At 39.3% G+C, this 13,545-nt stretch overlaps 1 protein-coding gene across 7 annotated transcripts in view; it reads left to right on the top strand.

The window, feature by feature from the left end:
• Nucleotides 1-12,871, top strand: part of PCSK5 (proprotein convertase subtilisin/kexin type 5) — a 446,264-nt gene extending 433,393 nt beyond the window's left edge. For all 7 annotated transcript variants that reach the window (XM_041744555.1, XM_041744554.1, XM_041744551.1 and 4 more), the window contains 3 exons: nt 3,456-3,556; nt 5,482-5,668; nt 9,766-12,871. In XM_041744555.1, the coding sequence (XP_041600489.1) occupies nt 3,456-3,556; nt 5,482-5,668; nt 9,766-10,172 (695 nt within the window). In that variant the 3' untranslated portion in view covers nt 10,173-12,871. The remainder of the gene's footprint in view (nt 1-3,455; nt 3,557-5,481; nt 5,669-9,765) is intronic.
• Nucleotides 12,872-13,545: the final 674 nt, after the last annotated feature.

Below are 13,545 nucleotides of genomic sequence, written 5' to 3'. Positions count from 1 at the left end.
ATCTTTTGTATTTAAAAAAATTGAAATAAGACACCTAAGCTATATTTCAGAAGAATGTAGGTTAGGAAAAGGAAAGAAGGAAGAAAGAAGGAGGGGAAGATTGATTCTTTTATCAAAAACCACAATATGGTCCAGAACTTGTAAGAATTTCTCTATGAAGCTAGAGGTAAGATAAAAATAGAATGATTTTCTCGGATTTCAAACTATACTATACATCTATAGTAATCAAAATGGTATGGTACTGGCACAATAACAGACACATAGATTAATGGAACCTCGAAATAAACTGATGCTTACATAGTTAATCTGTAACAAAGGAGGCAAGAATATTCAGTGGGGAAGAGAGAGTGTCTTCAATAAATGGGTTGGGAAAAACTGGACAGCCACGTGCCAAAGAGTGAAACTGGACTACTTTCTTACACTCTACACAAAAATAAACTCAAAATGGCTTACAGGCTTAAAGGTAAGATCTGAAACCATAAAACTCCTAAAAGAAAACACAGAGAAAACTCTTGAACATCACAATGTTTATCAGCAACATTTATTAGCAGTATTTTTCTGGATCTGTCTTTTCAGGGAAGGGGAACAAAAGCAAAAAATAAATAATTGGAACTACATCAAACTAAAAAGCTTTTGCACAGCAAAGGAAACTATCAACAAAACAAAAGGACAACCTACTGAATGGAAGAAGATACTTGCAAATGATATATCTGATAAGGGGTTAACGTACAAAATGTATAAAGAACTCATACAACTTAACAAAAAGATAATCTGATAGCAAAATGGGCAGAGATCTGGAATACATATTTTTCTGAAGAAGACATACAGATGGCCTGTAGTCACGTGAAAAGATATTCAATGTTATTACTCATCAAGAAAATGCAAATCAAAACCACAAAGAGAAATCTACCTTAGACTGGTCAGAATGACTAGTACCAAAAAGGCTAAGAAATGTCAGGTATTGGTGAGGATGTAGAGAAAGGGGAGCCCTTGTGCACGATTAGTAGGAATGTTTCATGTTCTACTATGGAAAACAGTATGGAGATTTGCCAAAAATAAAAAATTGAAATACCAAAGGATGCATTATTTTCACTTCTGGGTATTTATCTGAAGAAAATGCACACACTAATGTGAAAAGATATATGCATTTTAAGTTTATAGCAGCATTCTACAATAGCCAAATTATGGAAGCAACCCAAGTGTCCATCAGTAGATGAATGGCTAAAGAAGATGTGGTATATTTATACAATGGAATGTTACTTAACCATAAAAAAGAATGAAATCTTGTCATTCACAACAACATGGATGGACCTAGAGGGTACTATGCTAAGTGAAATAAGTCAGACAGGGAAAGACCAATATCACATGATTTCACTTTATGTGGAATCAAAAAAAAAAACAAAACAAAACAAGGTAAATAACAAGTATACATAATTACAGAGAACAAACAGGTGGTTGCCAGAGGGCAGCGGGGTGGGAGGAGGAGTACAATAGTGAAGTGCATTAGGAGGTATAAACTTCCAGTTATAAAATAAGTAGGTCACAGAGATGGAAAGTACAACATGGGGAATATAGTCAATAATATTGTAATAACTATGTGGTGACAGATGGTAACAATACTTAGCATGGTGGGCACTTCGTAATGTACATAATTGTTGAATCACTGTTGTATAGCTGAGACTAATATAATATTGTATGTCAACTACACTTTGATTTAAAACTTAAAAATAATAAAATGGCTTTATTATAAAATTCGTATCACTACAAGCAGCTCCCAATCTAAAAAGCAACTGGATAATAAAGGTTTATTCTCTAAACTGTTGTTCAGAGCTCAGAATTTTTCTTCCATAGAAACATCATAAATGATTGAGCTCATAGATTAGACATGAAAAGTTGATTTAACTCCATAGTTATTGTGAAGGTCAAGATTCCTGGATCTACTTCAAATGCAACTAACGACTCTGTATGATATTCTTCTGATGGGAAAACCTATATCAAGTTCCAACTCACAATACCAGACACACTCCATGCCCCCCATCTATCTCCCTGCTCGTTTTGAAATTCTCAGCAAAAACACCAGGACCTTCCTAATGGAATGGTTGAGAATTCAGGTCTCCTGTCTCAAAACCCTTTCTAGAAGTTATCCCTTAATATCTGGGCAAAAGATAATGCTTGGGTCAATCATTCTTGGGGTCTCTCAATTAGGAGTAGGATATTACCACCACAACAAACACAGAGCCTGTAGATTCAGACCTCCTCTATATAATGGGTCATAAGATGTTAAGGCAGATATTATGATTGAAAGAGCATTGGACTGTGGGTCAACAAATCTGAATTTGATTCTTGACCATTACCTATGTAACCTTAAATGGATAACTTGACATATCTGGGCCTTATTTTTCATTTATTTAAAAAAAATAATAGGGGAACCTGAGTGGCTCAGTCAGGTAAGCATCTGATTCTTGATTTCAGCTCAGGTGGTCTTAGGGTTGTGAGATCGAGCACTGTGTGGGGCTCCAAACTGGGCGTGGATCCTGCTTGAGGGTCTTTCTCTCCCTCTCCCTTTGCCCCTCCCCACCTCTCTAACTCTAAATAAATAAATAAATAAATAAATAAATAAATAAATAATAGCATTCCAATTTTTGAAAAGAAAGTTTCTAGCTTTCAAGAGAATTTCAAAGGAATATGTCACCACAACCACCACCCTTCCCAAATTAAGAACAACTGGACAGGGATCCCTGGGTGGCGCAGCGGTTTGGCGCCTGTCTTTGGCCCAGGGCGCGATCCTGGAGACCCGGGATCGAATCCCACATCGGGCTCCCGGTGCATGGAGCCTGCTTCTCCCTCTGCCTGTGTCTCTGCCTCTCTCTCTCTCTCTCTGTGACTATCATAAATAAAAAAAAAAAAAATTAAAAAAAAAAAAGAACAACTGGACAAACTAATCTGCTAAATTCTCTTAGCCCTGGCATTTTAAATTCTAAGTCTGGTATTTCTTTCTTTTTTTTTTTTAAGTCTGGTATTTCTTAGTTAGAGACTGCCTAACCATGATTTTCTCACCGAATGAGTATTGGGACCCTCCAAATTATCTGGTATCATTCTCTTCCTCTATATTAGTAAAACAATAAGCAGAATGACAAAAGTTTTATAAGCTTTCCACATGATTTCTCATTTTCTGAAAATCTTTCTTTTTGCTGTCATAAAAGACCTATTCCTTCCAAACCCTCAATTTCCAAATGGGAGTTTACATTGATTGACTAATTGGATAATTTCTAGGTCTTCACTCGGTGTCCTGGAGACTTCCCCCTCCCCCATCTCCTCAATCAATTCATCCTTCTACTTCAATTTTCTTGACATAGTCCTTGCTCCTAAGAGTTTTGAATCCAAGACAGAGGTTGAAATCTAAGGTCAGCCCTCATAATTTAGAATCTTTTTCTTTTTTTCTTTCTTTTTTTCAGGAAAAGGAGCATGGAATTGCTTATCCTGCGTGTGGAGTTACCACCTAATGGGAGGAATCTGTGCCTCGGACTGTCTGGTGGGGGAATACAGAGTGGGAAAGGTACAGAGAGCTGGACATGGTGTGCCTTCCTCTATTTCTGCAGAGGCATGGGAGCTAGTTTTGGCCTGTCATTCTGGGCAAAGTCAAAAAGTCCTAAAATTCCTACACTTGCTCTAGTTTTATAATCTTCTACCTCTGCATCATGGAATAATGGTACTACCCACCAGTGGCCTCAATTTCAGTCAAAGGAAGTGAGATGACCTGAGATAAATAATGGAGAAATTAGATAAAAAAGGACCTCAGATTTACCTTTACATTCATTGCTCATGACCTTAGAAGTCCTGTTAGGAACACTACATCAGAATTAAGAAGTTTTGGAGTGCCTGGGGGCTCAGTGGGTTAAGCATCCAACTCTTCATTTCTGCTCAGATTATGATCTCAGGGTTTTGGGATTGAGCCCATGTCAGGCTCTGTGCTCAGCATGGAGTTTGCTTGAGATTCTTTCTCTCTCTTCCTCTGCCCTTCCCCCACTCAAGCTTGCTCTCTCTCTCTCTCTCTCTCTCGCTTTCTCTCTCTCTTTCAAATAAATAAATCGAAGAAGAAGAAGAAGAAGAAGAAGAAGAAGAAGAAGAAGAAGAAGAAGAAAGAAATATCTTCTCTCCTACCCCTCTGCTGTCTGACCTGAAATGCCTGAATAATGTCAGAACTACACAACTGCTGTTGATCTTTCGTTTCCTGCCCCCCTGCATGGTGTACTAAGAGAGATATTGTTTCATTTCCTTGCCTAGAAACCATGGATATTCTGAGTTCACTAACTTCTTGTGTTTCCAAACTTTAGAAATTAAGTAAATCTCGCCATGGTGAAATTAACATGATCCAACATATTCACATTAGGAGCTCTCATTAAATCCTTACACTTTGGAGAAACTGAGGATCAGAAAGATTAAATAATTGCTAAAGATCACATGAGTAGTAAGTAACAAAGCTGGGATTGAAACCAGGGGGCCTGGTGGCTAATCCAGGATTTGGTAAAATAATTACAGCTGAGAAAGCACTTTATCAGCACCCGAAATATGCCAAAGTGCTCAACAAAGGCAATTTCCATTCCTTCCTTTTCTACCATACCATCCTTCCAAAGCACAGAAGTAAAATAGGAAGATATCTTCCCTTATCTACATTTTTAGCACCACCGAAGGAGCAATTTGTCAGATAGGAAGCCACTTTCTCCTTCTCTCTCAACTATTGTCACTGAGATTTCACTGTTTCAGATGAACAGTCACAAATATTATAATGAGGCAGGGCCACAAGAATCTAATAACCACAGAGGCAAATCAGCTTAACGTACATGAGTGAAGGGTGTCGGGTCAAAGAAAAATCCCAGCACAGGCTTGATAAAAAGTCGAATTTGAAAAAAAAAAAAAAAAAAGTCGAATTTGAGTGACATCAGAGCAAGTGCTGAGGACTCAATCAACCAGGAGAGCACGAAAAGAGGACCACTGCCATTCAGCTGTCTGTGATGCTGCCATGTGGGAGTGATGACAGTGTTGACAGTGTAGTTTTTAAAGAGAAACTAGGAACTGATTTACAAGTGAAATACTCTAATTTTGAAATGTGGGCAATGAATCAAAAGTTTTTTAAACTGTGAAGGTCAATTTAGTATGAGCCAGACAAAACTTGTTCTTGACCAGATACAGCACATGAGCTGTCAGTTTGTAACTTAAGCTATTCTAGAAGCCTGTTCTCCCACTCTTGTTACCAGTGGATCTCAGATGGAAAGAGCCATCAACGGTTTCCTTCAAGTGAGGACAGTTGGGTCTGTCTTTCATTCTCAACAGTTAAAATGGACCCAGAACAAGCTATCTTTCTACTATCCCCCACATGCCTCTCTCCCTCCCTCATGGGGATAAGATGGAACTCGCACCAGGGAACTCCAGTGCTTTGTTAATTGATCCACACTCAAAAAGAATCCTGATTGTTCTTAACAGGGGGACAATTTTACTTGTGAAAAATGCCATGAAAGCTGCGTGGAATGCAAGGGACCTGGAACCAAAAACTGCACCGTGTGCCCCGCCAGCCTGCTGCTGCTAATGGATGACGGCCGTTGCCTACACTGCTGTAATGTCTCTGATCCCTCCCACACCCAGGAGTGCTGTGACTGCCGGGACACCACAGGTGAGGGGAGTTGAAGAGCAGCCTGCAGAGGAAGGGCCTCTCTTCTGGAAGGGGATGAGAGCAGACGGGAGAGGAGGATGGAAAGTTCTAGAGAATAAATAGAGCTACCTTTTTATTGAGTGCCTGCAATGTGTTTACTGTACCTAGAGCTTTCTGTCCATCAATTCATCTAAGCAATTTTTTTAATTTTTAATTTTTTTAAATGTATTTATTTGAGAAAGAGTGTGTGGGAGCACAAGCAGGGAGGAAGGCCAGAGGGAGAAGAGAATCTTCAAGCAGACTCCCCACTGAGCCTGGAACCCAACTCAAGGCTTGATCCCAGGACCCAGAGATCATGACCTGAACTGAAATCAAGAGTCAACAGCTTAACCAACTAAGCAACACAGGTGTCCCAAGTAGATTTTTTTTTTAATGGTCTCTACACCCAACATGGGGGTCTAACTCATGACCCCAAGATCAAGAATCACATGCTCTACCTGCTGAGCCAGCCAGGTGCCCCTGTAAGTAGATATTATTAATACTGTTTTTCAGATGAGGAGACCAAGGCTCTAAGGGTTTGATTAACATACTCGAGTCCATTGCAATGTTAAGGGCTCATCTGGAATTAGAATATAGGCCCTTTGGACTACAAAGCCTGCATTCTTTCCACTGCTGTGCTACCTCTAAAATAATAACTCAAGTTCATCTAGAATCTCATTTTTTTTATTAAAGATTTTATTTATTTATTTTAGAGAGAGAGAGAGAGAAAGAGAGGGCAAGTGAGCAAGCAGGGGGAGGGGCAGAGGGAGAGGGAGAATCTCAAGCAGACTCCCCACTGAGCGTGGAGCTGGACTCAGGGCTCCATCTCACAACCCTGAGATCATGACCTCAGCTGAAACCAAGAGTTGGACACTTAACCAACTGAGCCACCCAAGTGCCCCCAGAATCTCATCTTTATAAATTCACTTTCTTCTTTTTATCCTTCCCTTCTGGGGAAATAAAGCAAAAGAATTATCAAAAAAGCTGATACCAATATTACCTTGATTCTTCTGTAGACTCATTCTATGGAAGTTAGCCAAAATCTAAGGCTCCTCTTAGAGACTTAAGGTATTTTTAAAATGAACTTTCATCAAAGCTAGAAAGAAACAAAACCCCTTTTACCAATTCCCAGGCCCCCAGCTGTCTCCTACCTCCAACTCCATCCATATGCATATGGGTACTTGGTCTTCATAGGCCACAAACTCAGAAAGATCCCAAATGGGGTGATTCCCTCTTAAAAGTATATATGTATATTTTTAAGATATATATATATTTATAGATATATATTATTATCTATATTTATAGATATATTATACATATATATTATATATTAAGATATATATATGATTAATATATTTTTTATTTATATATATTTTTTTCTTAAAATATATTCTCCAGTCCAAAAGCAGATCATTTCTCTGGGGTTCAGATGTATCATGGCCTGACAAAGAGACATCATATTAATGTGAGCCTGTCCATAAGTGAAGTAAATCTCAGACCCATAGCTGGTACTAGTCATTTTTATTTTTTATTGGCCTTTTCAATTAAATTCTAAAGATTATATTTCCAAAAACTGATTATTTCCTTCTTTTAGCTTTTTTACCCCTACAAACAGCTGGTTTCCCCAGCCCCTCATACATATCCACCTTCAGGGTATGATTGCCTGATATCCACACTATGTCAGCTAAGAATAATAACCCTCATTACATCAATGGCTTTAAATGAAACCAGAAGTGTGTGCACATTGGGTGCAGAGTTTCTTCAGAAACGTTCCAACTAAGAACTATTTACTCAGCTTTCCTGGACCTTCTGCAACACTTGGAGATCCACCTGGGGCAACTCTGCACAAGTCTAAATACTCTTGATTACCTGCTCATTTTTTTACTGAGACACTCTGCTCCTTCAAAGAAACCAGATCACAAGAGTTTGACCCTAACTCTGCAGACCTAAGCCTGGAGAAGAGTACGACATGATTGCATATGGTGCCTTAGTAATTGAAACAATCTTGAAACATCTTTTATTGATTCTCCTGCCCTAGGCAGTATTTATCTCCAAGTACTGCACACAGATTGCTTATCCATCCCTCTGGTGCTTTAGTATTTCCTCCAGAGAAACACTCTGTGCTGGTATTGCTAATAACAAAAACAATTATGAGAGTGCTATTATTTTAGAAGAGGAAATTCTGCTTGATGGGCAAACATCCCATAAGAATGAAAGTTGGGATAAAATAGGCAACTTATTTATCACCAGCAAAAAGAGTGGGAAATACACAGTGGTGATGAATCAGATCCAATTGGCCAGTATGTAATTAGCAAAAATAATTGCCCCTAAAATAATTGGCAGCAGAATTACATCCATTAAGCTAGTATATATAACATACCTAGAATCTCATAAAAGAATCCTGGGGGCAGACCCAGGTGGTTTAGAAACCACCTATGGAAAACTTACCCTGTATTTTAACTTGTACATCCAACAGAGCCTGCTAGTTTTTTCCCTAGTGCTCTCATGCTCTCTTTTATTCTCGCCTCTGGTGAGTTAAAGAAGAGGGGAAAAGAAGTGGGTAACTTACCCAAATCATACCACTTGAATAAATGAATGAAAAGTAAGAAAAATGAGCTCATCACTGAACTTGTTGTTTGGTCCTTCCTTCTGTGAGTTTTGGTTACTCCATGTTCTTGATCAAGGCATTGAATCAGAGACCAGTGAATGAACAACAAGGGGCAGAGCTCTCAACTTCAGAAATCTGAATTATGATAGAAGAGTCCCCTATTATTAAACTTGGTAGTTAGATTTTAAAGAAACTGACTCTCTTCCTGTCAGATTAGAGCTACAGAATGCCATGACACCAAAAACACAGTTGTCAGAAGGTTTGCCCAAATGTTTCCAGTCTATAGCATGCAATTTGGATTCCTGGGTTCAAATTCTGATTGCTTCACAAACAAGTTTTTGCTTCTAGCAAGTGACAAGTCACTTCCTCTCTGTGGGCCTCAGTTTCCTCAACTGTCAAGAAACAGATTGACGTAATTTCTTTTCTTTTCTTTCTTTCTTTTTTTTTTTTTTTAATTGTTTCATTGAGTGCTACCAATTTGCCCGAGTAACACAACTTGATATTTAAAACAAATCTTCGGGGGTTCCAGGGTGGCTCAGCTGGCTGGGCATCAGATTCTTGATCTCAGCTCAAGTCTTAATCTTAGGGTCATGAGTTCAAGGCCCTGTGTTGAGCCCTCCACACTGGGTATGTGGAGCCTAATTAAAAATCAATCAACCTTATTCTCCAGTTGATTTGCCTTTTCTCTACATTCAGCTGTGAAGTCTGTTCTGCTAGTCTTTGGGTCATTTCCTGGGTTATTTACATTGATGTGGGTGTTATCTAGATGTGTTGAGGTGAGCCTAGGATCCCCCTACACCACCATCTTCTCTGGAATTCTGACCTAAGTAATTTCTGACCTAAGTAATTTCTAAGGCCCCACACAGCTTCAAGAGTCAATGGTTTGGGGACACCTGGCTGGCTCAGTCAGCAGAGTAAGTGACTTGTGATCTTGGGATCATGATTTTGGGCTCTACATTAGGCATAGAGGCTACTTAAAAAAAAAAGTCAGTGGTTTTATAAATAATCTTCTCTGCCCTTGAATATTGGACCAGGTTGAAGATACCTGGGGAGAGGAATCAGTCTTAGAGAAAGTAGGAGTTGAAACAAAAAACAGCATTTAGCAGTAACTGAAGCACAAGCCCAGATGGAATATTTTTCTTAAGAGGGAAATAGAAAAATCAATTTCAGATTGGAGACTTGGTGACTGACTCACAAGGTATGAGGATGAGGGGACTCTATTTCTCAAACTGACCTTCATCCTAGAAGGGTTTGTTGGTATCACCAGATGCCAACTGGGACTCTCAGGGGGGTACACAATGCAATTCTGTAGCATGGTGTGCACTCTAGAAAAATCAGAGACAGTGATTCTACCATTTTGGTTTTCAAAGATAAAGCAAAGTTTTTTACCTCAGAAATTAATTTTCCTCATTCCATTTCTTCTCTTCCACCCTTCCCCTCTCTGCCCTTCTCTGGGGTCTTCTTCCAACAGAGGAGTGTATCCTTCAATCAAGTGAAATAGGGCCTGCCGGTGAGCATACCAAGACTGCCCTGTTGATCACATCCTCTGTTATGCTGGTGCTTCTGCTCGGGGCAGCTGTGATTGTCTGGAAGAAATCTCGGGGCCGAGGTGAGCCCGTGGCAAAGCCCGGCTATGAGAAGCTGGCTGACCCTAATAAGTCATATGTGTCCTATAAGAGCAGTCATCATCAAAGCACCAGCTTTGAAGAGGATCAGGTGATTGAGTACAGGGACAGGGACTATGATGAAGATGATGATGATGACATTGTCTACATGGGCCAAGATGGCACTGTTTACCGGAAATTTAAGTATGGGCTGCTGGATGATGATGAGGAGGATGAGCTGGAATACGATGATGAGAGTTACTCCTACCAGTAGGCAAGAGGCCACCACCCCCCCACCCTGCCCCGTTCTACTCACAGGCATATTTGCGGGTGTTACAGTTTGGGGGTTTTATCCCCACACAACAGGCTGACGTGTGAGTGTTTGTATCGGTCCCCTTAACCACAAGTCCAGCTAGAGTATGGAAGAAAGCTGAATAATTAGTTCTTCTTTGGAGTGGCTAAACTCAACCAACCGTAACTGAGAAACAAGGATAAAATTCAGAGGGATTTTTCTCAGAATAATAAATCAAAATTACAGAAAGTAAAAAAAGTGAGATTTGTACATTTCATGAGATTAAAAAAAAAAGTGGACCTATTGGGGATTCTGTTTCTCAGCTATGTTGTGGAGATATTTTCTGCCTTCTGGGATTCTGATATTTCTGTAAATGATTTTCTGGGGGGTTTGGGAGACAAAAGAGTTGTTTGTCTCAGGAGATTTTTCTCCCCCATTAGCTATCTTTAGGCAAAGGTCAGTTCTGTTAGGACCAGCTAAAGGTTTTCCTCCTCATGCCCTTTATCACTGGCCTCCAGACTGTCCCTGGGGAGCAGAAGACACTACCTGTGCTAAGGGTGTTCACAACCTACTTGGAGATGAGGCACGAAAAGGAAGCCAGCATCAGAGCCAAGGAACTATGTGCTCCCTGAGCTCTGGCTCCTCTGTAGAAATCCACAGTCACTGTCCTAGGGGCAGAGCAAGCTCAGGCAGGACAAGGGAGCAGCAAGCCAGTAGGACAGGAATCATTACATTCCCAAGAATTGCAGCATTACACTCTCATGATTTTTGTGGTCGGAAACACCAGCTAAGACATTAAGTAATAAAAGAAAAATAGTAGTGTTAACCCGACATAAAATGGGATAAAGTGACGAGAACTACATCCACTCTGAAAAAAAAAGTTTTTAGCTACCAAATCAAAAAGCTTTCATCGACAGCCTGTCACAGACTGAGAGCTCCCTGAGAGACGTGCAAACAACTTGTTAATATTAAGAGGATCCTTATAGAAAAAGTTGGAACGGATTCTCTAATGTGGGAAATCCCAACGTCCTGCTTATGAGCCTAATCCAGCCGCCCACTGGCCTTCCAGCACTCTCTACCACTCTGATCCATTTCTAGACATTCTAGGCTCTCCTTGGTCCACTCTCCTGTCAAGTACATGTTTGGATTTGTGCACTGGGCCATTGTGTGAAATTACATACTCAGGATTTTGCAGATTTTCTTATCCAAGCAGAAGTTACAGGCAGTCCTGTGAAGGAATCACGAAAAATGACATTTTCAGATGACAATGCTGCTCATTAAAAAATTTGTCACACACCTCCTATGTAATAGATATCAAGCTACATAATTCCTTTAAGAAGAAAGTCACCCCACTTAATACCATGACTGCATGAGGTTAGCACCATTATTATCCTGTTTTTATAGGAAACCTAAGACTTTTGAGAGGGTAAGTAAATAGCCCGAGGTCACAGAAAGCTAATCAAGTTTCGGGGAAAAAGAATGACCCTGAAGTGCATAGTCTTAATAGCTATACTATACTGGCATATAATAAGAAGCAACCTAAATGTAGTAAAAGAGTGTATATTAACTTATTTCATGATATGGCAACAATATTACCCTTACTAAATTCATGCATTCTCCTTTTCTTTTAATATAACGTATCACTGATGCAGAAAATCTCTGTGAAGAAGCCTTCCATGTACTGAAGGCCTCAGTGTTTCTTTAGGGGAATTCTCTTAAAACAAAGGTTGGCAAACTTTTCTCTCGAAAGGGCCAGATAGTAAATACTTTAGGCTTTGCACAACCATCAACTCCGCCATGTGGTACAAAGGCAGCCAATCCAGAACAAATAATGGGCTGTGTTCCAATTATACTTATTTAGGGGCACTGAAATTTGGATTTAAGGTAATTTTCACATATCATGATATATTGTTGTTCTTTTGATATTTTTTTGTCTTCCAGCACTTAAAAATGTAAAGCCATTCTTAGCTCAGGGGAGTCCAAAAACAGGTAATGGGCCAGACTGGCTAACAGACTTAGCCTGCCGACCTCATCTTAAAAAAAATATAAATAAATATCTGCCGACCTCATCTTAAAATATATATATATATATATATATATATATATATATATACATTCTCAAGAGTCCATGTGTTTTTATACACATATTATATACTTCCAGCATTTTTGATCATTTAAAATCATCTCTTCAAAATCTATCTGAAGTTCTAATAGTTCTCTTTTCAATCCTTAGAAGTTAAAAATAGGTGTAAGATAGCCATCGTATCAATGGAAGCCTTTCTTATCCTTTGCTGTAAAATTACAGAATTATAGTCTATGCAAAAGAGTAATTTTGTTCAATTTTGTTCTGTGTTGTTCTTCTTCCCTGATTAATTCTAAAGCCCTGATAGACTGAGTTGGACCATTTCTTTGTGCAGCCTGGAAATTATTTCCCAAGGGAAAAAAAATATCTGTGTTTATGAAACACAGGTAAAGATTAAATGAGGTTGAGATAACCATTAATACAAAGAAAAATTGTGTTGTTACCTTATGTGAGCCTGGTAAAAGGCTAGTATTGTGTGTTGGTACCGTCTGACATCTTTCCTTCTTTGTTCTTGATCATGCCACGTTATCCTCAGACTTCTTTTGCCTACTATGTGAACAACTGTCTAACGAGATAAATACGCGGTTGGAAAACAAAATCACTTTTTGGTTTTCTGTTTGCAAATAACTTGGAAATATTAAGAGGATCTTATAGACTGGAAATGCACCAAGAGGCTGAGCAAGGGCTTGGAAGGTTCCAGTTCATATAAAGCAATTTTAAAATTGGAAACAAAATTAAATCAAGACCAGATAATGGAATGGGGACTGGCTTATTAACAGCTTATTTCAGAGCACATTGTGTGCTTGGTAGTATCCTTTACCAACTAAGGTACACACTACAATGCTGTTTGTTAAGAGCACTGTTTTTCTTCTTTTTGTCTTTCTATTTTCAATGACTAAAGCTAGTCATAGCAGTTATGAAGCTTCTTCCTAAAAATTGGTCCAATCTGTCTGTCAACCCCACCATCACTGACTCAGTAAGGTCTGCAGTCTCTCTCATCTGGACCTTTCCTGCTTCCTCCTGAATTTTGCTGAACTTCAGTCTTTTTATTTCTCCCAATTTACCTCTATCCCTCTATCAATGATCCACCAGATCTTTGGTCCACCAGCCCATTGCATTCAGGGCTCCCCATCATCCATGCTGACTTTGACATTCAAATATTGCAAGACAGAGCCACTGCCTCTATTACCCACCAGTTCCCACCTCTCCTTATTTTCCAGATTCCCCATGTGTCCTGAATTGCTTCTAAGCTATCCAAGACAACATCTTGTT

The sequence above is a fragment of the Vulpes lagopus genome, chromosome 2, assembly GCF_018345385.1.
Source record: "Vulpes lagopus strain Blue_001 chromosome 2, ASM1834538v1, whole genome shotgun sequence".
Classification (NCBI taxonomy): domain Eukaryota; kingdom Metazoa; phylum Chordata; class Mammalia; order Carnivora; family Canidae; genus Vulpes; species Vulpes lagopus.
Note: the sequence above shows the minus strand (reverse complement) of the source record. Positions and strands in the feature narration are given on the sequence as shown.